This window comes from Erythrolamprus reginae, chromosome 9, assembly GCF_031021105.1.
Source record: "Erythrolamprus reginae isolate rEryReg1 chromosome 9, rEryReg1.hap1, whole genome shotgun sequence".
Lineage (NCBI taxonomy): Eukaryota > Metazoa > Chordata > Lepidosauria > Squamata > Dipsadidae > Erythrolamprus > Erythrolamprus reginae.
The window spans coordinates 32,852,349-32,877,725 of record NC_091958.1 but is presented as its reverse complement, the minus strand read 5'-3'; the positions used below and the strand labels follow the sequence as shown (position 1 = coordinate 32,877,725).

At 41.8% G+C, this 25,377-nt stretch overlaps 1 protein-coding gene across 1 annotated transcript; it reads left to right on the top strand.

Moving 5' to 3' along the window:
• Window positions 1-1,682: 1,682 nt before the first annotated feature.
• LOC139171785 (ankyrin repeat domain-containing protein 26-like) lies at window positions 1,683-25,377 on the top strand. The gene is made up of 6 exons (XM_070760218.1): window positions 1,683-1,715; window positions 1,960-2,175; window positions 9,516-9,751; window positions 11,679-11,925; window positions 22,555-22,622; window positions 24,705-25,377. The coding sequence occupies exons 1-6, from the start codon at window positions 1,683-1,685 to the stop codon at window positions 24,748-24,750; spliced, it is 846 nt and encodes a 281-aa protein (XP_070616319.1). The 3' UTR covers window positions 24,751-25,377.

The window sequence follows — 25,377 nt, the reverse complement described above, 5'->3', positions numbered from 1 at the left end:
GGGGAGAAAAAGTCTTAATTCCTCCATGCCTGGCGGCAGAGGTGGGTTTTAAGTAGCTTATGAAAGGCAAGGAGGGTGGGGGCAATTCTGATCTCTGGGGGGAGTTGGTTCCAGAGGGTCGGGGCCGCCACAGAGAAGGCTCTTTCCCTGGGTCCCGCCAAGGGGCATTGTTTAGTTGACGGGACCCGGAGAAAACCCACTCTGTGGGACCTAACTGGCCGCTGGGATTCGTGCGGCAGAGGGCGGTCCCTGAGGTAATCTGGTCCGGTGCCATGAAGGGCTTTATAGGTCATAACCAACACTTTGAATTGTGACCGGAAACTGATCGGCAACCAATGCAGACTGCGGAGTGTTGGTGTGACATGGGCATACTTAGGGAAGCCCATGATTGCTCTCGCAGCTGCATTCTGCACGATCTGAAGTTTCCGAACACTTTTCAAAGGTAGCCCCATGTAGAGAGCGTTACAGTAGTCGAGCCTCGAGGTGATGAGGGCATGAGTGACTGTGAGCAGTGACTCCCGGTCCAAATAGGGTCGCAACTGATGCACCAGGCGAACTTGGGCGAACGCCCCCGTCGCCACAGCTGAAAGATGTTTCTCTAATGTGAGCTGTGGATCGAGGAGGACGCCCAAGTTGCGAACCCTCTCTGAGGGGGTCAATGATTCTCCCCCCAGGGCGATGGACGGACAGATGGAATTGTCCTTGGGAGGCAAGACCCACAGCCACTCCGTCTTGTCTGGGTTGAGTTTGAGTTTGTTGACACCCATCCAGGCCCCAACAGCCTCCGGACCCCGGCACATCACGTCCACTGCTTCGCTGACTGGACATGGGGTGGAGATGTATAGCTGGGTAGCATCGGCGTATTGATGATACCTCACCCCATGCCCTTGGATGATCTCACACAGCAGCTGGGGAATTCTGGGAGTTGAAGTCCAAATATCTTCAAGTTGCCAATGTTGGGAAACACTGATCTAGTCCAGGGATAGACAAAGTTGGCTCTTCTATGACTTGTGCACTTCAACTCCCAGAATTCCTGAGTCAATCATGCTAGCTCAGGAATTCTGGGACTTTCAGTCCACATACCATAGAAAAGACAACTTTGCCTACCCCTGATCTAGTCCAATCCACTGCTCTCACAAGAGAATTTCTGATAAATGCTTTATCCAGCCTCTTTTAAAAAGCCTCCAGTGATGGGACATCCACAACTTCTGGAGGCAATTTAGAATTTAAAATCCCTTAAAAAAGCACTCTCCTGATCAACACAAGCCTCTCCCGGCAAAACCAAAAACTCATATAAGTAGCTTGCAAATTTGAAAATAAGCAGTTTGGAGAAGAGATACAGTACACAAGATAGAATGGTTGTTGTAGATGTTGGGTATCATTTCTACAAGCAGTTTTAAAGCAATTGCAAACTTTATATTTGCAAAGAAGGGTACTTACAAACACAATACTGTGACTTGAAAAACGTAGTACCGTACTTAAAAAGAGGCAGAGCAGTTTCCAAAGTGCTTACAAACAAGCAATACATAGTAACTACAGAGTAACAAAGGACAATGTTTTAAAATACTTATAGAAGCAATTCAGATCTCGAGCCCAGGCAGCAGCAGACTTTCTATGCAGCAACAAAAATAATAATAATAATCTGGGAGCAAAGACATGGGATCTTGTTTGGCCATGTGACTATGGAGAAAATAAAAAACTCTGGAAATTGCTTTGTGAGCATGAACGGCTCAGGCAAGACACAGAATTAAAAATATTGGCTGCTATAGCAGTGACTGAATCAAAGTCACATGGCTGCAGAGGCCTGTTTTGATCGCAATTTGAATTTCTAATGTAAGTATCCTTTCTGAATACATTCATTCTGGTGAAAATTTGCTGAAGGAATCCTCGTATCCAGGGGATTACCTGTATTTTGAAAAGCTGGCAGTCTTTTTCTTTAAGTGTTACTTGCTTCTTCAGGTTGATGAACTTTCTCGCCAGCTCGAGGTTGAATCAACAAGAAGAACCCAACTGGAATCTACCAATTTTAAACTGCGTGAAGAGATAACAACATTGAAATTATTATGTAAGAGTCATCAAAAATTAGAAAAAAGCAAACTACAATTAGAAGAAGAAGTGGCTAACCTAAAACACCAACTAGAGAGTAACTTACCAGATTGCAGCCAAATAGAACAAGTAAGTTATTTATTTCTGATCTTTATTATTTTTATCACTAATTCTAAACAAAAAACTTAAGTGCCGTTCCTTCTTCCTCCTATTTTTCCTACAGTCACAACTCTGTGAGTGGGTTGGGCTGAGAGAGAATCACTGGCCCAAAATTACCCAGCTGTTTCTTTACATATCTAAGACAGGACTAATAGCGCAAGGCACCTTAGTCCCAGTTGACTACACCCCTTGGAAAACACCGACAGTCACCTGAATAATCTATTAGGGTCTGTGCAGATTACAAATCGACCGTAAATAGGGCACTACCACACAATGCCTACCCCTTTCCAGTGGTTCAGCATTTGCTTCACTCCCTGGGGGAAGGGAAAGTATTGGCCAAATTTGATTTGGCATAGGCATATGAGCAATTACCCATTGATGACGCCACCACACTAGCACAGACTATTGTCACCCAAAGGGGGGCATTTAAGTGCACCAGATCCAGTTTGGAATCAGCATGCCCCCCCCCCGGGTATATTTCAAAGCCTGATGGAGCGGCTGTTATCTGGCCTTAAAGGGTCCGTCCCCTATTTTGATGAAGTCCTTATCTCTGGTGAAAATCAAACACAACTCAATCAGAGAATCAGAGAAGTCCTTAGCAGACTTCAATCAAAGGGACTTAAATTGAGGGCAGACAAATGCATCTGGGGATTTCATGGTGTCAAATTCCTAGGATATAAGAATGATGGGGAGGGAATCCACCCCACAGAAGGTAAGATCAAATCTATCAAAGAAGCCCCAGAACCACAAAATAAGACCGAGCTGCAAACACTTTTAGGCCTATTAAACTTCTATTCTATTTTCTTGAAACAGAAGGCCACAGCAGCTGAACCCCTGCACAGACTGCTGCAAAAGGGAGCCACATGGACCTGGGGAGAATCTAAACGCATAGCTTTCCAACAAATAAAAAACCTCTCATCAGCCAAGAGTGTGGTAGTCAAGTAGAATGCCACCCTGCCTTTAAGGCTCATGTGCGACACCTCCCCCTATGGAGTGGGTGCTGTCCTAGCCCACATTTTGCCCAATGGAACTGAGGCCCCAATAGCATTCTTCTCTAGAACCTTGTCAGGGGCAGAAACGAATTATAGCCAAATAGATAAAGAGGCCCTGGCCCTGGTGGCCACTAGCAACAAATGTCATGATTATCTGTATGGCTGACCATTCGAATTTATAACTGACCATAAGCCCCTTCTGGGCCTGTTTGCAGAAAATAAGGACACACACCCTTTCATGTTTCCCCGAATAACTAGATGGGCCATATTCCTATCAGGATATAACTACTGTTTGAAACACCAGGGGTGGGGGGTGGGGGAAGGAAATTAAACACGCAGATGGGTTGAGCCGCTTCCCAATAACCATGTTATTAGAAGATCCAGCACCCACAGCTGGGGTGCTACAAATAGAAATGGAAGATCAACCATTAGTCCCTGCAGAAGAAATTGCCAATAAAAACAGGATAGACCCAACATTACATGCAGTAGCAGAATATATCCTAAGAGGTTGGTCAGAGGAACTGCCAACAGAAGCAATTAAAATATATAGGAAAAGGCAATTAGAATTATCTGTCCTGAAGGGTTGCATTCTATGGGGAGATAGGGTCATAATTCCTCCATCCTTGAGGAAAAGAGTGATGGACTTGTCAAAGGCCATCCAGGGGTGGTTAGAATGAAGAGCTTGGCAAGAAGCCACCTACGGTGGCCAGGATTACATGCAGACATTGAGCAGTGTTTGTTTGTTTGTTTGTTTATTTAGATTTGTATGCCGCCCCTCTCCGCAGACTCGGGGCGGCTCACAACAAAGTGCAAAAGACAATTTACAACAAATCTAAATTTCTACTAAAAACATTTAAAAAACCCCATTTCTAAACACACATACATACATACATACATACCATTCATAAATTGTATATGCCCGGGGGAGATGTCTCAGTTCCCCCATGCCTGACGACACAGGTGGGTCTTAAGAAGCTTGCGAAAGGCAAGGAGAGTAGGGGCAGTTCTAATCTCCGGGGGGAGTTGGTTCCAGAGGGTTGGGGCCACCACAGAGAAGGCTCTTCCCCTGGGGCCCGCCAACCGACATTGTTTAGTTGATGGGACCTGGAGAAGGCCCGCTCTGTGGGACCTAATCGGTCGCTGGGATTCGTGCGGCAGGAGGCGGTCTCGGAGGTATTCTGGTCCAATGCCATGAAGGGCTTTAAAGGTCATAACCAACACTTTGAGTTGTGACCGGAAATTGATCGGCAACCACATGCTCCCCCTTCCAGGAATCCAGGCCCAATCCACCAAAAACTATACCAGGGGAATGGGAGACCCCGAGGGGCCCTTGATCGAGGCTCCACATTGATTTTGCTGGATCAGTCGAACAACATTCATTCCTTATTGTTGTGGATGCATACTCTAAGTGGGTGGAGATAATTCTAATGACGACAACTACTACCTGCGTGACCATAAAAGCATTGCACCGGTTGTTTGCCACACATGGGTGCCCTGATGTGATAGTTTCAGATAATGGGCACATCCCAACAAATGGAATTTTTTTGGGCACAGCTGGGAATAAGGCATGCTCTGAGAGCACCTTATTCCCCTTCAAGCAATGGCAAAGTAGAACGTATAGTAAGAGTGGCAAAAGAGGCCCTTCAGAGGTCTGAGCCTGGGGATGTGCAGGAGCGCCTTGATCAATTCCTCCTAACACAGCACATCACTCCCAACTCAGTGACAAATAAAAGTCCTGCAGAACTGTTGATGGAGCAAAAGCTAAGGTCCCCACTGGACAGATTACACCCATCGTATATAGTACACAGCAAAAGAATACACATTTCCCCAGAGTGCACTTGGGTTGTAGGCCAAACTATTTTTGCAAAAAACTTTGATGGGGGAGTCAAGTGGCAGAAAGGAAAAATAGTAAATAAAACTGGCCACAAAACTTACACTGTCCTCTTAGGGGACAGGAGAACCTGGAAGCGGCATATCAACCACCTGTGGAGGCATCTTGAGACTGCCAGCCTCCGTGAAGGACAAAATCTGAACAATAATTCAGACTCTGACTCTTTACGCCCCACAGAGAGTTCGACATTGCAACAACAATGCACACAAGACTATACAGATAATTTGAATATAAGTGTATACTTACCGGACTTCTATTGGGGTTCCAGTGGCGCCGGGACAATGCCTGAGGAGGCCGGCGTTGGTATTGCAGACTCGATGCAGGGGACTGCTGCACAGGCAATGCCTGAGCAGTCCCATGGAGCTGCAATCAAGCTGACCTTCTCATTGACTTTTAGGACTCAAGTGATCTGCGCAGGTCCAAAAGAGAGGTCCGCAAACCCAGCCATTTGGAGGACTATGTCACCTGGTTCACTGAGTGACATATGATGGAACTAGGAGGGGAAGGGTGTTGAATATGTAAATATGTTAATTAGATTAGATTAGATTTATTGGATTTATATGCCGCCCCTCTCCGCAAACTCGGGGCGGCTCACAACAATAATAAAAAACAGTACATAATAACAAATCCAATGCCCACCAATCTAATTACAATTTAAAATTAATAAATTCATAAAACAATCCCAATATGTATAAAAACAGACACACAGTCAATTAATCAAATGGCAAAACAACATGGGCAAGGGGGAAATGTTTAGTTCCCCCATGCCTGACGGCAGAGGTGGGTCTTAAGGAGTTTACGAAAGGCAGGGAGGGTGGGGGCAATCCTAATCTCAGGGGGGAGCTGGTTCCAGAGGGTCGGGGCCCCCACAGAGAAGGCTCTTCCCCTGGGTCCCACCAGACGGCATTGTTTGGTCGACGGGACCCGAAGAAGACCGACTCTGTGGGACCTAACCGGTCGCTGGGATTCGTGCGGCAGGAGGCAGTCCCGAAGATATTCTGGTCCGGTGCCATGAAGGGCTTTATAGGTCATAACCAACACTTTGAATTGTGACCAGAAACTGATCGGCAACCAATGCAGACTGCGGAGTGTTGGAGTAATATGGGCATACTTAGAGAAGCCCATAATTGCTCTCGCAGCTGCATTCTGCACGATCTGAAGTTTCCGAACACTTTTCAAAGGTAGCCCCATGTAGAGAGCGTTACAGTAGTCGAGCCTCGAGGTGATGAGGGCATGAGTGACTGTGAGCAATGACTCCCGGTCCAAATAGGGCCGCAACTGGCGCACCAGGCGAACCTGGGCAAACGCCCCCCTCGCCACAGCTGAAAGGTGTTTCTCTAATGTGAGCTGTGGATCGAGGAGGACGCCCAAGTTGCGGACCCTCTCTGAGGGGGTCAATAATCCCCCCCCAGGGTAATGGACGGACAGATAGAATTGTCCTTGGGAGGCAAAACCCAGAGCCACTCCGTCTTGTCTGGGTTGAGTTTGAGTTTGTTGACACCCATCCAGGCCCCAACAGCCTCCAGGCACCGGCACATCACTTCCACTGCTTCGTTGACTGGACATGGGGTGGAGATGTACAACTGGGTATCATCGGCGTATTGATGATACCTCACCCCATGCCCTTGGATGATCTCACCCAGCGGTTTCATGTAGATATTAAATAGCAGGGGGGAGAGGACCGACCCCTGAGGCACCCCACAAGGGAGAAACCTCGGGGTCGACCTCTGACCCCCCACTAACACCGACTGCGACCGACCGGAGAGGTAGGAGGAGAACCACTGAAGAACAGTGCCTCCCACTCCCAACCCCTCCAGCCGGCGCAGAAGGATACCATGGTCGATGGTATCGAAAGCCGCTGAGAGGTCAAGGAGCACCAGGACAGAGGACAGGCCCCTGTCCCGGGCCCGCCAGAGATCATCCATCAACGCGACTATAGCAGTTTCCGTGCTGTAGCCGGGCCTGAATCCAGACTGTTGAGGACCTAGATAATCGGCTTCTTCCAAGGACCGCTGGAGTTGGAGTGCCACCACCTTCTCAACAACCTTCCCCATGAAGGGAAGGTTGGAGACTGGACGGTAGTTATTAAGCACAGCTGGGTCTAGGGAAGGCTTCTTGAGGAGGGGGCACACAAGTGCCATGGCCATGAACTCCTGTGCTAGTCCAGAGGAACCGCCGAGCGACGGTAGATTGAAGTCCCCCAGGACGATAAGTCCGGGGAACTCCACCGCCAACCCGACCACCTCCTCGAGCAGCACAGGCAGGGCTGTTGACACGCAGCTGGGAGGCAGGTATGTGAGTAACAAGCCCACCTGAATCCCTAAGTCCAACTTCACCAGGAGGGACTCGCAACCCGCAACCTCTGGAGCAATGAGCCTACGCAGGCCAAGACTCTCCCTGGCTATAATAGCCACTCCTCCCCCCCTTCCCTGGGGTCGAGGTTGGTGCCATACCCGAAACCCAGCTGGGCAAATTTCAGAGACAGGGACTCCTCCCTCCGGGGCCAGCCAGGTTTCGGTCACACAAGCCAGGTCGGCCTCCTCATCCAGGATCAAATCCTGGATGAGGAGAGCTTTATTTACCACCGACCTGGCATTAAGTAGCAACAACTTGAATCCAGGGCCAGGATTACACTCATCACCAGTGCCTTGAGTTAAGCTCATGGAGCCGGAAGAAGGGATTGCTACTAAACAGCGATCCCTCCTTCCCATGGAACGGCTAGCTCCATGGCTTCTGCCATACCTGCCTCTCCCCAGCAAGACCGGAATATTTTGACCCTCTGCCACTCCAGAGATAAGTGTCCCCGCCCCTCCTGCCCTTCCAGCGTCAGGTGTGCCAAAAATTCCATTCATATCATATTCATTCATTTCATACATATTATAATCCCCCCCCCACTCCATTCCATCTATCACCCCCGTCCCATTCATTTTCATTCACAGTATTCCATTCATTCCAATAATGACTACAATAATCCCATTCACTCATACCATCACTACCACCCTCCCATCCCCCCCATTCATTCCATTCCTTTCAATCTGATAATTAAAAACATCCATCATTAAAAACCCAACAATTAATTATTAAATATAAATTAGTTAAAATACAATTCCCAATTAATTAAATTAATTAGATATTAAGATAAGAATATAAAAATAGCTAAATATAAAAATATAGGGAAAAAAATATAGAAAAAGGAGTCAATCAGCAGCTCTTAAGAAAACAGCCAGTAGATGGCGCCAAGGTCCAAAAAATGGCTTCTTAAGGGTCTAATATGATCCTGATCGTCCACTTGGCAATTATCCCGGTTTCTGGGGGAACAAAATCAACAAAGTGCTGGCCCTGACCCCTGACTAGCACCCCCAGTCCAAGTCCATAAAGCTTAATTGTTATTTCCTCCGACTTTGTTAACCTTGTGTCCTTCCTTGCTCCTGTCGTTTGTCTCAGTCGCCCTCCAATGTCAGCTGTTCTCCCTTGGCGGCATCTCCTCTCACAATAGTCCCTCCGGCTCCAAACCAGCACAGTGCCCTCCATTTCAATAGTCCCCCCAACGTAGGGTGCCCCCACCATTTGGCGCCACAGCGTCCTAGGAACAAATTTAGCAACGAAGGTCCAGTTGTCTTTTTCAGTCTTGGTGCTCAGCCTTCTCGGTAGTACTTCCGCAATGAAAAACCACCCGAAAAACCACCCAAAAGACATTCCGGAGCAGCAGGGCATCAGGCTCTTGTTGAGGGGTGCTCTCTTCCAGCCTCTGAATCTCCCCATCTCTCGAGCGTGGTTACAAAGGATGGCAACATGCAGCAAATGGCAGGCGGCTGTGTTGTAATTAGCGGCCGCCAATCCCGCTTCCCAGCTGATTGATCCGACAAGTCTTCGCAACGAAGGGGACAGAAAATGCCATGGAAAAGTGGGGCATTGACATCATTTTTTTACAGCAAATACTCACCTTCCGGACTGTAGATGAGCTGTTAAGCTGAGTGCCCAATTTCTCTATATTTTTAAGATTTTTTTTTATTATTTTTTTTTGCCGTAGTAAGGTTGCCTAAAGTTTAGGATTTGAATAACAGGTGCTGATTGGCTACATTATTTTAAGTGGGAAAATAAAAGGCTGTCAAAGCTGCACCGACTAAAAAGGAGAAAGTGCCTAATCGCTTAGAGCAATATCCGAGCTAGCGTTTCAACGAACTGCAAAATAAAAGTTGTGTTTCAACGTGCTGTCTCCTAGTGAGTGCTTAACATTAGTCATTAGACCTAACTGGCTCTTTTAAATAATTGACAAATATTAAGTTATATCATTGACAAAATTGCTTACCATTTTGATTTCATCAGGTTGCTATACTCAAGACAATATATTCTCGGTTAATGGTTTAATTAAGATTTGGGTGTACAGCAAGGACTTTTCTTCTAAATTAATACATTTTATGAATTAGACACAGGCTGCTTCTCAAGAAACTTTGGAACAGATGAGAGCTACGAGCACTGCTTCTTTGAGAAATCAATTAGAGAACAGAATTAAAGAATTAGAATCAGAGTTGGCCAAATTTAAAAACAGCCATCAAGATTTCATATTACAAACAAAATCGACACATACAGAGTTGGAAAAATATAAAGGATTGTATTTAGAAGAAGTAAAAACACGGAAATTTCTGGAGAGCAAATTGGAGAGGTAAGTAAAAATGCTTCCATTCTTGTAAACTTGTATTTTTTTATTATTTATTTCAGATTGGATAATGTCAATATGAAAATAAAATTTTAGCATTGTAAACTCACTATGATAGTGATACCTAGTTAATGCAAAGAATTCTGTTGAATGGTTTCAAAGATATAATATGGTAATAGCTACATTTAAGTATCTATTTAGTAAATATGTATGCCACCCATCTTACTACAAAGCAATTCTGGGTGGCTTACAATACCACAAATAACAAAATAAAACAACTATAATATTGGACATTAAAAATACTAAACTAATATTAACAAAGAATATATAATATTAACTATAACCATTAATTTTATATTTAACAACATTTATTATTAAATATAGAAGTACATGCACATGCGCAAAAGCCAAATCTTGCACGGGCTCACACACCCGCCTGTCAGTCAGCTGGAGCTATGCATGCAGCTCCATTTTCTCTACTGTAATAGTGTCCCCACCCTCCACCCCACTGTTCCAGTATCAACCCAGTACTGGTCCTTGCGGCAAACAGCCGGGTCAGCTTCATCACGTTATCGCAGGCCCAGCATGTGGCTCATTAGGGCTCTGCTCCATTGCGTCCCCCACCGGTCAACTGGCGGTTGGTTTGGAATCCCGGAATACCACCAATCAGCTGTTCTAGGCACTGCCAACGCCATTGCAGCAATCGGCAGCAGTGATTTCCATTGCCTAGAACAGTTGAATAGTACCAACCCCCATCCCCCCATAATTATTCACTCTATAAGAGACATAGACATTTCCACCCACTTTTGGGGGGGAGGAAGTACATCTTATAGTGCAAAAAATATGGTAGTTCTGCAAATAAATATTTTTTTTACATATATAATGAAGACTTAAATTTTCAGGGGTTTAGCTGGTAGAAATGTAAAAGGAAATGGAAGTGAGATGTTGGCTAAATGAATCCCTAATATTTTATCATCATTATCCACAATAACTGAATTTAAACATGCCTGGGATAAACATATATCCATCCTAGGATAAAATACAGAAAATAGTATAAGGGCAGACTAGACGGACCATGAGGTCTTTTTCTGCCGCCAGTCTTCTATGTTTCTATGTTTCTATTCAGGTAGATTTTACCCTCACCCTTGATTTGGCCTGGGGTTAGGGTTAGGGGGATGCACTCTGTCAGGTGTATATTTTCCAGATGTAGTGTTTTCTCCAAAACAAAGGTGATTCTTTTAGACTCCTGTCAGCTTTGAGAGAAGAAGGGTTTGATAGAATTGGAGATAATATATTTTATCCAATCCTAAGTAACATATGAAACGAACAGAATCTTGATTATTGATTATTGCATACTTAAAATTTGCATAGGTATTTGTTTTGCAAATTAAAGGGAACATTGACATTGAAAAATTGAACATTAATTGAAAATGAAAGAAAATAGAAAGAAAAACAATTACTATGTTAAGGACTCCCAATAGTTGACTTGTATTTTGTGGCAGGAGATACATTCCATAAAGAATAAAAGTACTCCCTTTGTGTTTTATTGATATATTTTTAAGGTCTGTATCCTGTCTTATCTAATTTATACTGAAGTTTCAAATCAAGGAAAAGAAAGAGTTGATATTCTGCTTTCCAGAATTCTCACCCACTCCCAACTAAGGTTCTAATAGTTACAGAGTAACTTAGCTTACTTAACACAGGACAGTAGAGAAAACTATCAGGACAATTTTTTAAAAAGTGTTGATTTTTAATGACCATTATAGAACTTGGAACACAATAATGAGGTCTCAATTTAAATTGGTTAAGGCTTTGGGCAGGCTAGAGATATATTACATCTTGCTTGGAGTTTTGACATTTTACACAATTAAGTGCATCATTATTCTAAGATGATACCTTCTTTAACTCTTCATTTGTTCCAAACCTTTTGCAGAGCTTATGTGAAATTAGCAGAAGCCAACACCGAACTTTATCATGAGCGTCACAAAAATGAGTCTTCACTTGCCAACAGCTTGATAAGTGGAAGCCTTTCTTCAAGTCCTGTCGTGGAAACAGCTCAGATGGAAAATCGTGGCAACAATTTATCATTAAACCAATCTCTTAACTTTGGAGGAGGATTCCTGAACTCAGATAGAAGTAGATTAGCCTCAATAAACAGTGTGGAAACTTACATAGTACAGGTTAGTAATTGTGAATGCCATTCTAAACTGTAATTTCTGTTTTAGCTTTAAGTTATATTTAAAGTTAAAGTGAAAGGTTATTTCATTTTGCAAACAATCTTTAACTCCTTACCTTCTCTTAGGCACAGTGTTTTCTAAGAAAAACAGTGAAACCCCCAAATACTTAACATCTTAATTTCTATTGTTCTTTTATGGAAGTTTAACAATAAAATTATGCCTAAATAGGCTCTATGGAATGCTTAAAATACTGACTGAAATTTTGAATATTATTTAAAAGTCAAATTTGATTGATTTGTGATTTACCAGTTAAATGTGTGGTAAATTTTAGAAACATGATATTCGTCCCATCTTTAGAGACTTTTATACAGAATTTACAAATAGCTACAATAAAATAAGGTTTGCAACAGAACTGACTGATCTGTAAAGTCCATCAAGAAAGCACAAAATGCCTGCCTTGTTTTAAAAGTGTGCAATTTTTGTTGGCATATACACTATGATAGCACTTTTGATAGAAATGAATGCTCCAACTTTGATTCAAACAATTCTGCAAAACATCAGCGTTTACTGTTCCTTTCTATAAATATTACATGCTGACTTTTTAAAGTTATATTGGTTTGCAATTTCTTTTTTTGTTTAAAACATTTGTATAGCCTCCCATCATATATCAATTATGGGATGCTTACAACCAGTAGAAAAATATAAAAAACCACACAAAATGCTGGCACCATAGCCACACTTACCTGCAGCCCACATTCTCATCCCAGCTTCATCTTACCCTATTCCAATCTTTGGGAGAAGAGCCAGGTTTTAAGGGCTTTCCTGAAAGTCAGAAGGCATGGGACCTGTCAGTTCTCAGTGCAAAAGGCATACCATAGGATAGAAGTTTCGGCAGAAAAGGTATACTTCCAAAGAATCCAAGAATGGCAATGCTTAAGAAACAGGACCTGGCATGGACCCCTGTTCCTTCTGTTGGGATGGGCAGATAGGCAGAGGCTTTCAAAGTTGTATAATTGTTTTTGAAAATGAGGAGGAGGAGGATAGCTGTAACAATGTCTTTAATTCACTCCATTAGTTTGCCATCAATGTAAAGTGATAATAAGGTGTACAGTGGTACCTCGAGATACGAGTTTAATTCGTTCCGGACCTGGGCTCTTAAGTCGAGCAGCTCTTATCTCGAACGACTTTTCCCCATAGGAATTAATGTAAATAATTTTAATTGATTCCAGCCCTCAAAAAAATCACAAAGTTAGTCTAAATTATGCAGAAAGACATGTTTTTAATGAAGAAATGTACATGTACATATAAATGAATAATGAAGTTTCTTTCACTTAACTTGTAAACTTTCTTAAACTTTTAAATTTACATATGTTCAACTTCTCTGCCACCCAATCCTGTAGGACAGAGGTCCCCAACCCTTTTTGCACCAGGGACCGGCTTTAAGCGATCAAGAGAGGAATGGGTGAATGAATGGACGGAGGGTGGGAAGGAAGGAAGGAAAGAAAGAGGGAAGGGACAGGAACAGAGGAAGGAAGCAAGGAAACTTATGAAAGGGGAGAGTAAGAGAGGAATGAGTGAAGGGAGGGAGGGAGGGAAGAAGGTGGGAAGGAGAAAGAAAAGAAGAAATAGAGGAAGGGAAGGTAAAAGAGAGAAAGAAAAAGAGCAAGAAAGAAAGCTGCAAGCACCCCCCCGAGCCCCCCAGGCCGGCTGCAACCTTTTAAAACACACGCGCCGCTTCGCAGCTGTCTCCTGAAGCCGAACGCGGAAGTTAGCGTTTGGCTTCAGGAGACAGCTCCTTGGCGCTTGTATCTCGAATTTGGGCTTGTAAGTAGAACAAAAATATCTCTCCCCTCCCAGCTCTTATCTCGAGTTGCTCTTAAGTAGAGCAGCTCTTATGTCGGGGTTCCACTGTACTGTTATTAACACTTCATTTAACAAGAAGGGAACAATCAAACAAACAAAATAGTGAATTGTATAATAAATTGCTAACATATAATGAACTAAAGAATGAACAGAACATGTGATTTTGAAACTTCCTGCAAATTCAGTAATGAACAAATTAGTCTAAAATGAAAGGTGAAGTAGAGGTAATAATTCAATAAAGAGATCTGAAAGTAAAATTAATGGGAGTTTCAACAAAAAGGAAATATAGCATAAAAAGAAGTGGGAAGTTGAATGTAGAGTGATTGAAAAGGTAAGGGGGTTGTATGCAAATCACAGCTTTTTCATTCCCATGGTGTTGCATGGGGTAGGGTTTCAAAGATAAGCAGAGACCATTGTAGGAGAGGAAGAAGCCAACTTTAATCCAAGAGTGAATGCATCAAAAGTCTCCAAGCAATCCTTCAGTTCAATCCAATACCATACAATACCATTCCATCAGGCGAATCCCATCAAGCAATTCTCACTTCTTCTTCCCAGCCCGCTCTCTTATAGGAACGTTGTCTCTATGCAACTTTTGCTATGCGCAGTTTACATGATGTGATCATTCATATATACAGAACAATGAGCATTTATGATGTTACCAAATGCAAGGGCAAATCTAGGGAAGTATTGGCAGTAAGCTTTGAAGTGTCAGCAAATCCACTCCTGTTACATTTTGCTACAAGCTAGAATTTCCCCAGGCCAGAATTCTTCCCAGGCCTTGAGGCCTCCCCAGAGCTCCGTGGTTGCAAAGCCTAGAGTTCAAAACTCATGCTAACTGATGCTAATAGCAGAAGGGGACAAAGCAACCATATGTGGTTAGCAACACATTAGGGCTTGCTCAACAATATGACCTTAGACCTACACAAGCAAAACTACACCATGATGTTTTTAAGATATTACTGTTGGTTAAAATAGAATTAATATCATAAAACAGAAGCAGCAATAGTGGCTTTTCCAAGTTGTTTTCTGCAGTCCTCTCAAGTATTCCATTTCTCAAGTTACTTCCTGTAAGTTTGAATTCAATTCTAATTTATGTCTAATGAACTCATAAAATCTCTCCAAAGCACACATAGCTTAATGTGCCTTAATGTGTTAATGTGACTGCTGAATTAATTATCCTTCTCTACTCTATCTCTCCCCGGAATAAGACCTTCAGGCTCTCACTCCTGCTTGTACCTCCTCCCCCTCCATTCTCCCACCTCAGCCTATTTAGCTTTCCTCCTCTACTAGCCCTCCCTCAGCCATTCGCCCTGGGCAACGGGCTTCTAATCCTCCATCCCTGCATCCTTCAGCCAGACCCATTCGCTGACACACCGTTTGACTTTGTCTTGCCTTTGGCCACATGGGACAAGAAGCCGCCACCCACTTGGTGGCATACAATGGGCAATTGCAGGGGGGGTCTATGGGGGAGGTGTAGCAGCCAAAAGAAGGTGGTGTATGGCTTCATGCATGGGAGAAAGCAACTTCTGGCATGGGGCGAGGGGTGCGTCAGCCAAACGGAAGCATCACATTGCTGCAGGTGGGAGGGGGAAGCAGCTCTTGGCACGGGAAGGTGCAGCAGCCGAAAGACAGTGGTGCACAGTTTCAGTCGCAGGTAAAAGCACCTTCTGGCCTGGAGCTGGCAACCAACTGCACGTTTGGAGTCAAGCAGGCAGGATCAGGTCCAGAGTGGCAGGAGGCCGGAGGCCATGAACGGAGGCGACAGGAGGGAAGGTGGGAAAAGGAAGGGGCTGCTCCGCTGGTTTGTGTTTGTTTTGTTTTTTAATCTCTCAGCAGCTACAGGCAGGCAATGGTGGGCATGGGCTTTCCCCCTTTTTTTCCGATATAATTTTTTTATTTTTTCCCCCCATACGAACTTTTTCAATGCATTACAAAATACCTTCTATTTGTCTTACAATAAAAACAGTATCTCATTAGTTAGTCATGTACAATCCCAAACATAAATTTCTAATTCCAAATTATTTACTTTCGGTATACAGTGATCCCTCAATTTTCGCGGTCTCGATTTTCGTGAAACGCTATACCACGGTTTTTCAAAAAAATATTACCGTATATACTCGAGTATAAGCCGAGTTTTTCAGCCCAAAAATGGGCTGAAAAACACAGCCTCGGCTTATACTCGGGTCATTGACAAAGTCACCACACGAGGGCGCCATTGCTTGAGCCAGAGCGAGGAGGCACCAGCTTTTGTCCCCTCTGGCACGCCGTAGTTCCTCTCCCTGCCTCAAGCAAATGAGGCAGCCATTTGCTCCAACCGAGAGAGGGGAAAAGCAATGGTGAGTAACTATTCTTTGCTCTCTCTGCATTGTCCTTAGTCGGATTAAAAAGGCCCCCTGCTGTCAGATTCTCCTCCCCCTCCTTTGAAAGGATTTAAACTGTTTAAAAAATGGTATTTTGTGGTAGTTGCTGTCCTTGCTTGGATAGGATCTAATAATGTGTTATGAGGCAGAGCTAGACAGGAATTCTTTTTCTATCTGTCTATCTTTCTATCTATCTATTTTTCTATCTATCTATTTTTCTATCTATCTATCTATCTATCTATCTATCTATCTGTATCTATTTCTATCTATCTATCTATCTATTTTTCTATCTGTCTGTCTGGCTGTCTATCTTTCTATCTATATCTATCTGTCTATCTATCTATCTATCTATCTATCTATCTATCTATCTATCATCTATCTATCTGTATCTATTTCTATCTATCTATTTTTCTATCTATCTATTTTTCTATCTATTTTTCTTTCTATCTATCTATCTATATCTATCTATCTATCTATCTATCTATCTATCTATCTATCTATCTATCTATTTGGTTTTCTATGCTGATAACCTCACAGCAGCTAATGCTGAAGCTCTTCTTTGGATACACTTATTTGTTTGTTTGTTTGTTTATTTATTTAATTGGATTTGTATGCAATCCCTCTCCAAGGACTCAGGGTGGCTCACAGCATATATAAAAACAGAACAATAATGTAAATCCAATTAATGATGAGAAGGAATCCAGTTTTGAAGGATTTTAACTGTTAGGTTTTAGCTTTGTTCCTGATCGAGCTACTTTTTTTACTTTTTAATTTATTGTTAATATTGTTAATTTGTTTACCCTCTTTTAAATTTACAGAGCTAGTTTACTGGTTTTCTTTAAAATAAATATTCTAAAACATGTCTCAATTAATGTAATTTTATTGTTTTCCATTTTTATAAGTTACCAGTAGCCACTGCATTTTCTAACCTCGGCTTATACTCGGGTCAATACGTTTTCCCAGTTTTTGAGGCAAAAATTGGTGCCTCGGCTTATACTCGGGTCGGCTTATACTCGAGTATATACGGTAATTAAAAAATACTCCATGGTTTTTTTTCTATACCACGGTTTTTCCCACCCGATGACGTCATACGTCATCACCAAGAGTCACTTCTCTGTCTCTTTCTCTTTCTTTCCTGTCATTCTCTGCTTCAATCATTTTCTCATTTCTCTTTTTTCTCCCCTTTTTTCTATCATTTCTCTCTCTCTTCCTTCCACTCTTCTCTCTTTCTCTTTCTTCCTCTCTCACACTCTCTTCCTTCCTTTCTCATCTTTCTTTCTTTCTCTCTCTCTTTCTCTATCTTGCTTCTTCCTCTCTCACACTCTCTTCCTCCCTCTCTCATCTCTTTCTTTCCTTCTCTCTCTTTCTCTATCTCTCCCCCTCTTGCTCTCGAGCGGCCGGGTGAACGGCAGGTGGCCGGACAAACGGCGGGCGAGTGGCGAGCGAGCGAGCGGCCGAGCGAACGGGCGAGCGGCGAGCGAGCGAGCGGCCGGCTGAGTGAACGGGCGAGTGGCGAGCGAGCGAGTGGCCGGGCGGGCGGCGAACGGCGGGCGGGCGAGCGGGTACTGGGGGGGCAGGGGCAGCCGACATTCAAAGCAATCTTTGTCGGCTTCCGCACTTTCGTCGCTCCCCGCCTCCACCATCTGCGCATGCGCGGACATGGAAAAAGGGCGTGCATGCGCAGATGGTGTTTTTACTTCTGCACCACTATACCGCGGAAAATCGATTATCGCGGGAGGTCTTGGAACGTAACCCCCGCGATAATCGAGGGATCACTGTATATCAAACTCCCAAACCTTGACCTCTAATTTTGATATCTAGATAACAATTTTCTTCTAATTAAATTAACCATTAACTTCCTTTTAACAATGTTAACTCATTATGCTTATCATCTTGCAAATCTATATAAGCCGTCATGCCTCCTTCCACTTCTTATTCATTTTTCTTTAAAAACAAAGACCCTTATATAACCTTCTCCTAATTAATAAAAATAACGAATTATAAAGAAATTCATATTAGCTTTTCTATATTCTCTGTCATTTATTTATTTATTTATTTATTTATTAGACTCGGGGCGGCTCACAACATACAATAAAACAATTCACAACAAATCTAATAAATTATTTAAAAAATTTAAAAAACCCATTTATTAAACCAGACATACACACAGACATACCATACATAAATTGTATAGGCCCGGGGGAGGGGGGAATGCCTCAATTCCCCCATGCCTGACGGCAGATGTGAGTTTTAAGGAGTTTACGGAAGGTAAGAAGGGTGGGGAGAGTTCTAATCTCCAGGGGAGCTGGTTCCAGAGAGTCGGGGCCGCCACAGAGAAGGCTCTTTCCCTGGGACCCACCAGACGACATTGTTTAGTCGACGGGATCTGGAGAAGGCCAACTCTGTGGGACCTAACTGGTTGCTGGGATTCGTGCGGCAGAAGGCGGTCCCGGAGATATTCTGGTCCGATGCCATGAAGGGCTTTATAGATCATAACCAACACTTTGAATTGTGACCGGAAATTGATCGGCAACCAATGCAGACTGCGGAGTGTTGGTGTAACATGGGCATACCTGGGGAAGCCCATGATTGCTCTCGCAGCTGCATTCTGTTCGATCTGAAGTTTCCGAACACTTTTCAAAGGTAGCCCCATATAGAGAGCATTACAGTAGTCAAATCTCGAGGTGATGAGGGCATGAGTGACTGTGAGCAGTGAATCCCGGTCCAAATAGGGCCGCAACTGGTGCACCAGGCGAACCTGGGCAAACGTCCCTCACCACAGCTGAAAGATGGTTCTCTAGTGTGAGCTGAAATCGAGTAGGACGCCCAAGTTGCGGACCCTCTCTGAGGGGGTCAATCATTCTCCCCCCAGGGTTATGGACGGACAGATGGAATTGTCCTTGGGAGGCAAAACCCAAAGCCACTCCATCTTATCCGGGTTGAGTTTGAGTCTGTTAATATTCCCCAATCAATTAATATTCAACCAATTAGCAATTACTATTATTAACTTTTAAGCACCTTTTCCATTTTCCAAACGTGTTTCAAATTCATCTTACATAATCATTGAATCATCACTTTCATACTTCTGGTTGATATCAAAATCAGCTTATTTCTTATGTAAATATTCCATTAAATTTCTCTATATATTTCTAATACAATCTTATAAGTTAATACATCTATTACTACTTCAAAACAACCCAAATTATATCCATAAAAACAAAAGGGAAAAAAATCTGTTTTTAACTTATTGAATAATCAACCACCCCTTTTCAAATTGCCAGCAATCTCTTCCAAACCTCAAAAATTTTCTTTCCTTTTTTTTTGTACCCTCTCTAAATTCTTCTTTTCTCTTTTCCTCCCAGGTTCTGCAGTCTTTCCCAATTTTTAAATTTCCATTTTAATTTCTTTCTCACTCTGCCCACTGAAATGTATCAGATCACATCTATTCCATTCTCTATTAGTGCTTATCTTACTGTGATCATCGTTAAACATGTGGCCATCAACTCCCTCATTAATCAAGCCATTTTCTAATTGCTTTAAACCGTCTAAATTATCAATCATATGTCCTTTAATCTGTCCATTTTGAAATTGTCCAGTATGTATCACTTTAATATTTCCATCGCTTCCTGTGTGCTGATCAATCTGGTCATCATTCTTCTCTTCATCTCCACCACTTCTTGTATTTTCCTCCTAGTTGTCATAATCATCTTGTTTTGAAATTCTTTGAAGATTTTTTATAGTTTCAATTAAAGAGTTAGCGTTGTTTCTCATTTCCTCTCTCCATTCTTTAATTCTTCTGCATACATCACTATATAATTCTCTTATTTCTCAAAGCTCCCTTTTTCTTAATTGCCAAACAGCTTTGTCCAGTAAATCTTTATACAGCCTCAAAGCATAAAAGCCTCAGAAGATAAATCAAACTCTTTTTTCTTTTGTTTTTCCCCTTCCAGGTTCACATAAAGTTCAGCAAAAAACCCTTTCTCAGTTCTCAGCTCTTTTTATCAGTTATTATATAAACAGTCCAACTGATTCCATTGAATCAAGGTCACATCTGGCAGAGCATACATTCCAGCCAAATGCCGCCTCAACTTCGCCAACAGATTTTTCACCATGAAGTCGTACAGTTGCCTTCCTTTCTTTTAATTTCCAATACAATCAAAACCATAAGTTTTAAATCAATTGTACTTCCACCTTTGCAGCTCCACATTAGGTTTTTGAAGTTCCTGGGTTTTAGTTTTAGTTATGATTAGCTTTTCATGTCCATTTAAACTAAATTGAACAATTCTGATGTTAATAAAGCCACTTTTCCGCTATAGCTTGTCTCCCAATCTCGAACAAAAGCAGTCTTTGAAAGTATTTTCCCCTCCGGCAAAGTGATCACCTTCTCATTCAAAGCTTTTCTTCTTTTCCAGCACAAAACATACATTCCCTCACTTTCCAGATTACATCCTTCGCTTTTTCTCTATCCTTCTGATCGTAGTCGCCTCGGTAAGAGTGGCAATACACTTCCACTCTGCTGCTGGTGGAGGCTCTTAGTCTACATCCGTGGGGTATGCAGACCCCAAGACAGGCACCAAACCAGGCCCTTTCAGGGAGGTTCTGGGCTGATTCAACAGAATCAGCACCCTCAAACAACAGGGGTTAAACAATGCCTTTCACAAGAGAAAGAGGACTGCTGTGGCACTGAAACAGATGACTACGCCCACTCCCAGCTTTCCCATTTTGATCCCTCAATGGAGAGAGGGAGAGTGGAAAGGAAGGAAAGAAGGTCCTGGGCATGGTGTCTGGCGACAGGGATGCTGGGTGAGACTTTGGCAGCAGCTGGATATTGACATGTTGTGTTTATTCCAATGGAAAATAGACTGATTGGCTCAGGAATTCTGGGAGTTGAAGTCCACAAGTCATACAAGAGTAACCTTCGCCTACCCCTGGCTTGGGTGATTGGATTTCTATGTGTAGCATTTAACAAGTGTGAGCTTATCCTTTTCTTTCTTTCTTTCTTTTTAAATTGAACAATTTAATCCACTATCCTCTATTTTCTACACACATCAGTACATACGTATGGGAGGAAATGGAGCCAAAACATAGATCTTTGTATTCTCTCTTGTTAACATTTGGTGAGAGATAATAACATGTTACTTTTCTTTTGAATGCATCTGAAATAGCCCTTAATCTTCATTATCCAGCACTGCAATTTTGAACTGCAGATCTATTTTCTATTATGTGCTCCATTGGGACAATCATCTTGGGAAGTTTTTTTGCTTTTGACTCTCTGACACTGTTCTAAATGAAGCTGTACTCTGAGAACCTCAGGGTCATCATCTCATTGTTATGCCCAAAGGATTCCCTCAGACCAGAGGGATGAACTGCTTCTAAAAGCCTCAGCAGGAGGGGAAAAAATAACCGTCTTTCCCTAAAATTAGCTCAATCTGGGCAGAAGAAGCACCCCAGGAATTACTCACTGCCTTTCAATCATGTAGAGTTCCATATGTCCCTGATCAGAATAGACAATCAAGGCAGAACTTATAAACAACACAAAAGCTTATCCTTTTCATTTGGCAGGAGCCAGAAGCAACATGTGCACACACACACTTTCACAAAGACACACATATTAAGGTCATTCCTTGACATGAATTTTAGGTACTTTTGCTGCGATTGCTACAGATGGTCGAATGATTGTGGTGAGATTTCCTCTTAAACTCATTACTTTCTAAAATGTTCGATTTGTATCAAAAGTGGGCTGATGTGCTCTTTGCCTGCCACCAGTGTTAAAATGTTATTCAGGACTTTTTTTGCCCATTGTGGAAATAAATCGGTGTGAGGTCTTTGTGATTACAGCATGGATAGCTACATTTGCAGAGTTAACTGTCAACCGTTAACTAACCCTAACCCAATTTTTGGGAGAAAAAAGTGTGCAATGAAATAAGTGGATATCATTGATCGGGCATGGTGACCTCCTGGTTAAGACATTCAGAATGTTGGCAGCTTGAGTTCCAAGTACTGGGCGATGCTGTGAACTCCTGTTCTTGCTCCAGGTCCTGCCAACTTAACAGTTTGAAAGCACGTTAATGCAGGTAGGTAAATAGGTACCACTTCAGAGGGAAGGTAGCAGGGTTCTTTCTATGTGCGTGTCACATGATCATGGAAGTGTCTTCAGACAGTGCTGGCTCCCTCAGCTAGGAAATGAGATGAGCACTGCCCCCTCGGTCGCACTTGACCGGAAATGAGAAATCTTTACCTTTTGAATTGATTAGTGTAGAAAAACACACTGGTAAGCAAAACAACAGTCCAGACCTGGTTTCATGTCAATATATAATATATTGTTATCTATTTCATTTAAATATGAATCGTGACAAATATGTTTTATGAATGAAAAATTGATAAGATCGCATTTATATATTTATTTTAGGAAACAGTATTCAGTTCTTCAGAAGGAGGGGAACAAAGTTATGCCAGGATTACACATTGCGAGAGGAGGTAATGTGTAAATTTTATCATTTTGAAGTTAATGTAATCCCAGCTGCAGTTAGGATATGAAATCACATGTTATTGGAGAGCTTATCTGGAAACAAGGTTATTGATATTCCTCTAAGCCAGTGTTTTTCAACCAGTGTGCCGTGGCACACTAGTGTGCCACGATACATGGTCAGGTGTGCCGCGAAGCTCAGAGAGAAAGAAAGCAAGAGAGAGAGAAAGAAAGAAAGAGAGAAAGCGAGAGAGAGGGAAAGAGAACAAGAGAGAAAGAAAGTAAGAGAGAGAGAGAAAACAAGAGAAAGAAAGAGAGCAAGAGAAAAAGAAAGCAAGAGAGAGAGAAAGAGGGAGGGAAAGAGAGAGAGAGAAAGACATAGAGGGAGGGAGGGAGAGAGACAGTAAAAAAGAGGAAGGAAGGAAGAGAAAGAAAGAGGGATGGAGAGGGAGAGAAAGAGGGAGGGAGAGAGAAAGAAAGAAATAGAGTGAAGGGGAGGAAGAGAGAGAGAAATAATTTTTTTGTCCAAACTTTTTTAAGCCGCCCCCTCCCCGCTCCATGTGCCCCAGGGTTTCATAAATGTAAAAAATGTGCCGTGGCTCAAAAAAGGTTGAAAATCACTGCTCTAAGCTGTAGTTACTAAAAGTTCCCCCCATCATACCTCTCTTAAAAATCCAAATCAAAGGAACACTTAAAAGAACACGGTGCAATGAACGTTTGGGAAAGGTGGATGTATTGTAGCAATGTAATTAAAAGGCATTTACACCTTCCCTGTACTCTCTACACCTCTTCAAGAGTGGTACCTTACAGTTTGGCAAGCTTGCTTTAAGGCTTTTCATGTTACTCCTCATTGATGAAAATTCCCTTTCCATTGCCCCTTCTGGCCACTTGCATACTAGGATTTATATAGAATTCCTTTATAACCCAACCCATATCCTTTCTTTATCCTCTGTTCATTAATATCACCTCTTGTCTAACATCCATATTTTATTTATTTATTTATTTATTTATTTATTTATTTATTTATTTATTTATTTATTTATTTATTTATTTATTTATTTATTTATTTATTTATTTATTTATTAATTATTTGGATTTGTATGCCGCCCCTCTCCGAAGACTTCTTTTCTTAATAGAATAGAATAGAATTTTATTGGCCAAGTGTGATTGGACACACAAGGAATTTGTCTTGGTGCATATGCTCTCAGTGTACATAAAAGAAAAAGATACATTTGTCAAGAATCATGTGGTACAACACTTAATGATTGTCATAGGGGTCAAATAAGCAATGAAGAAACAATCAATATTAATAAAAATCTTAGGATACAAGAAACAAGTTACAGTCATACAGTCCTAAGTGGGAGGAAAAGGATGATAGGAATGATGAGAAAAACTAGTAGAATAGAAGTGCAGATTTAGTAAAAGGTCTGACAATGTTGAGGGAATTATTTGTTTAGTAGAGTGATGGCGTTCGGGAAACAACTGTTCTTGTGTCTAGTTGTCTTGGTGTGCAGTGTTCTGGAGCAACATTTTGAGGGTAGGAGTTGAAACAGTTTATGTCCAGGATGCGAGGGGTCAGTAAATATTTTCCCTGCCCTATTTTTGACTCGTGCAGTATACAGGTCCTCAAGGGAAGGCAGGTTGGCAGCAATTGTTTTTTCTGCAGTTCTGATTATCCTCTGAAGTCTGTGTCGGTCCTGTTGGGTTGCAGCACCAAACCAGACAGTTATAGAGGTGCAGATGACAGACTCAATGATTCCTCTGTATCAGCAGCTCCTTGGACAGTTTTAGCTTCCTGAGCTGGCGCAGAAAGAACATTCTTGTTGTGCTTTTTTGATGATGTTTTTGAGGTTAGGTGACCATTTTAGAGTTAGGTTATAGCCATGCCAAAGTTTGATATTCCCTCTGAACCCTCTATGTTTTCTTGGATTTACTTTTGTGAACTGGTATATCACTGCATTCTAAGAGGGAAAAAATTTGCTTATTTTCTTTTTTTAAAGTCATAACTTTTTTTTAATAGAATGGCGTGTAGGTTCTGTTTGTATTTAATTCAAAACGTATGTAACTAGAGCAATCAAAAACATTTTTTTCAGAGCTGTAATTGGAGAAATAGAGGAAGAAAGAAGATTCTGCCCTTGACTTGGGAAATATTGGAACGGCACCTTTGAATTCAGTTGTACACTGAAAAGCAAAAGAATAAGGACTGCTTTGCAGAATTATTTATACAATGGCATGACTCCTTTTTAAAAATTTTCATAATTTGGTTCATTTATAGTTACATTTTACAGTTATAGTTTATGTAATTTTAAGTATACATTTTATTACTGTTTCATGTATTTAGAACTCCAGCATTGCTAGATTCGTCATAAACAAGTTTATAAGAGTTTACAACAGATGTTCTATATATACTTCTAAAGAGTTTTTTTCTATTACAGATAGACTCAGAGGATATTTCAAAGAAAAGCCTATCTCAATACCAGCATATAACAAAACAATTCTATATAGTAAATATAATAAAGTTAGAAAGTTATAGATAGGTCATATTTAAAATTGTTAAATAGTCAAGTATAAACGTTTAGTTATTTGAAATTCATCAATTGTAAATGGGCAGTTATTTGAAATTCATCAATAGAATCGAGAATCAAGTATAAATAGTATTATAGCGATAGTAATATTAGAAGCACTATATAGACTAAATTCAATATATAGGTTGGACAAATAAATTCAATAAGATATATATAATCAAGTAAGGCTATGTAAGACTAA

Coding starts and splice junctions, on each gene's coding strand:
- LOC139171785 (XM_070760218.1), top strand. CDS start 1,683: ATGGAGAAAATAAAAAACTCTGGAAATTGCTTT. Junction 9,752..11,678: donor CTGGAGAGCAAATTGGAGAG/GTAAGTAAAAAT, acceptor AACCTTTTGCAG/AGCTTATGTGAAATTAGCAG. Junction 11,926..22,554: donor TGGAAACTTACATAGTACAG/GTTAGTAATTGT, acceptor TATTTATTTTAG/GAAACAGTATTCAGTTCTTC.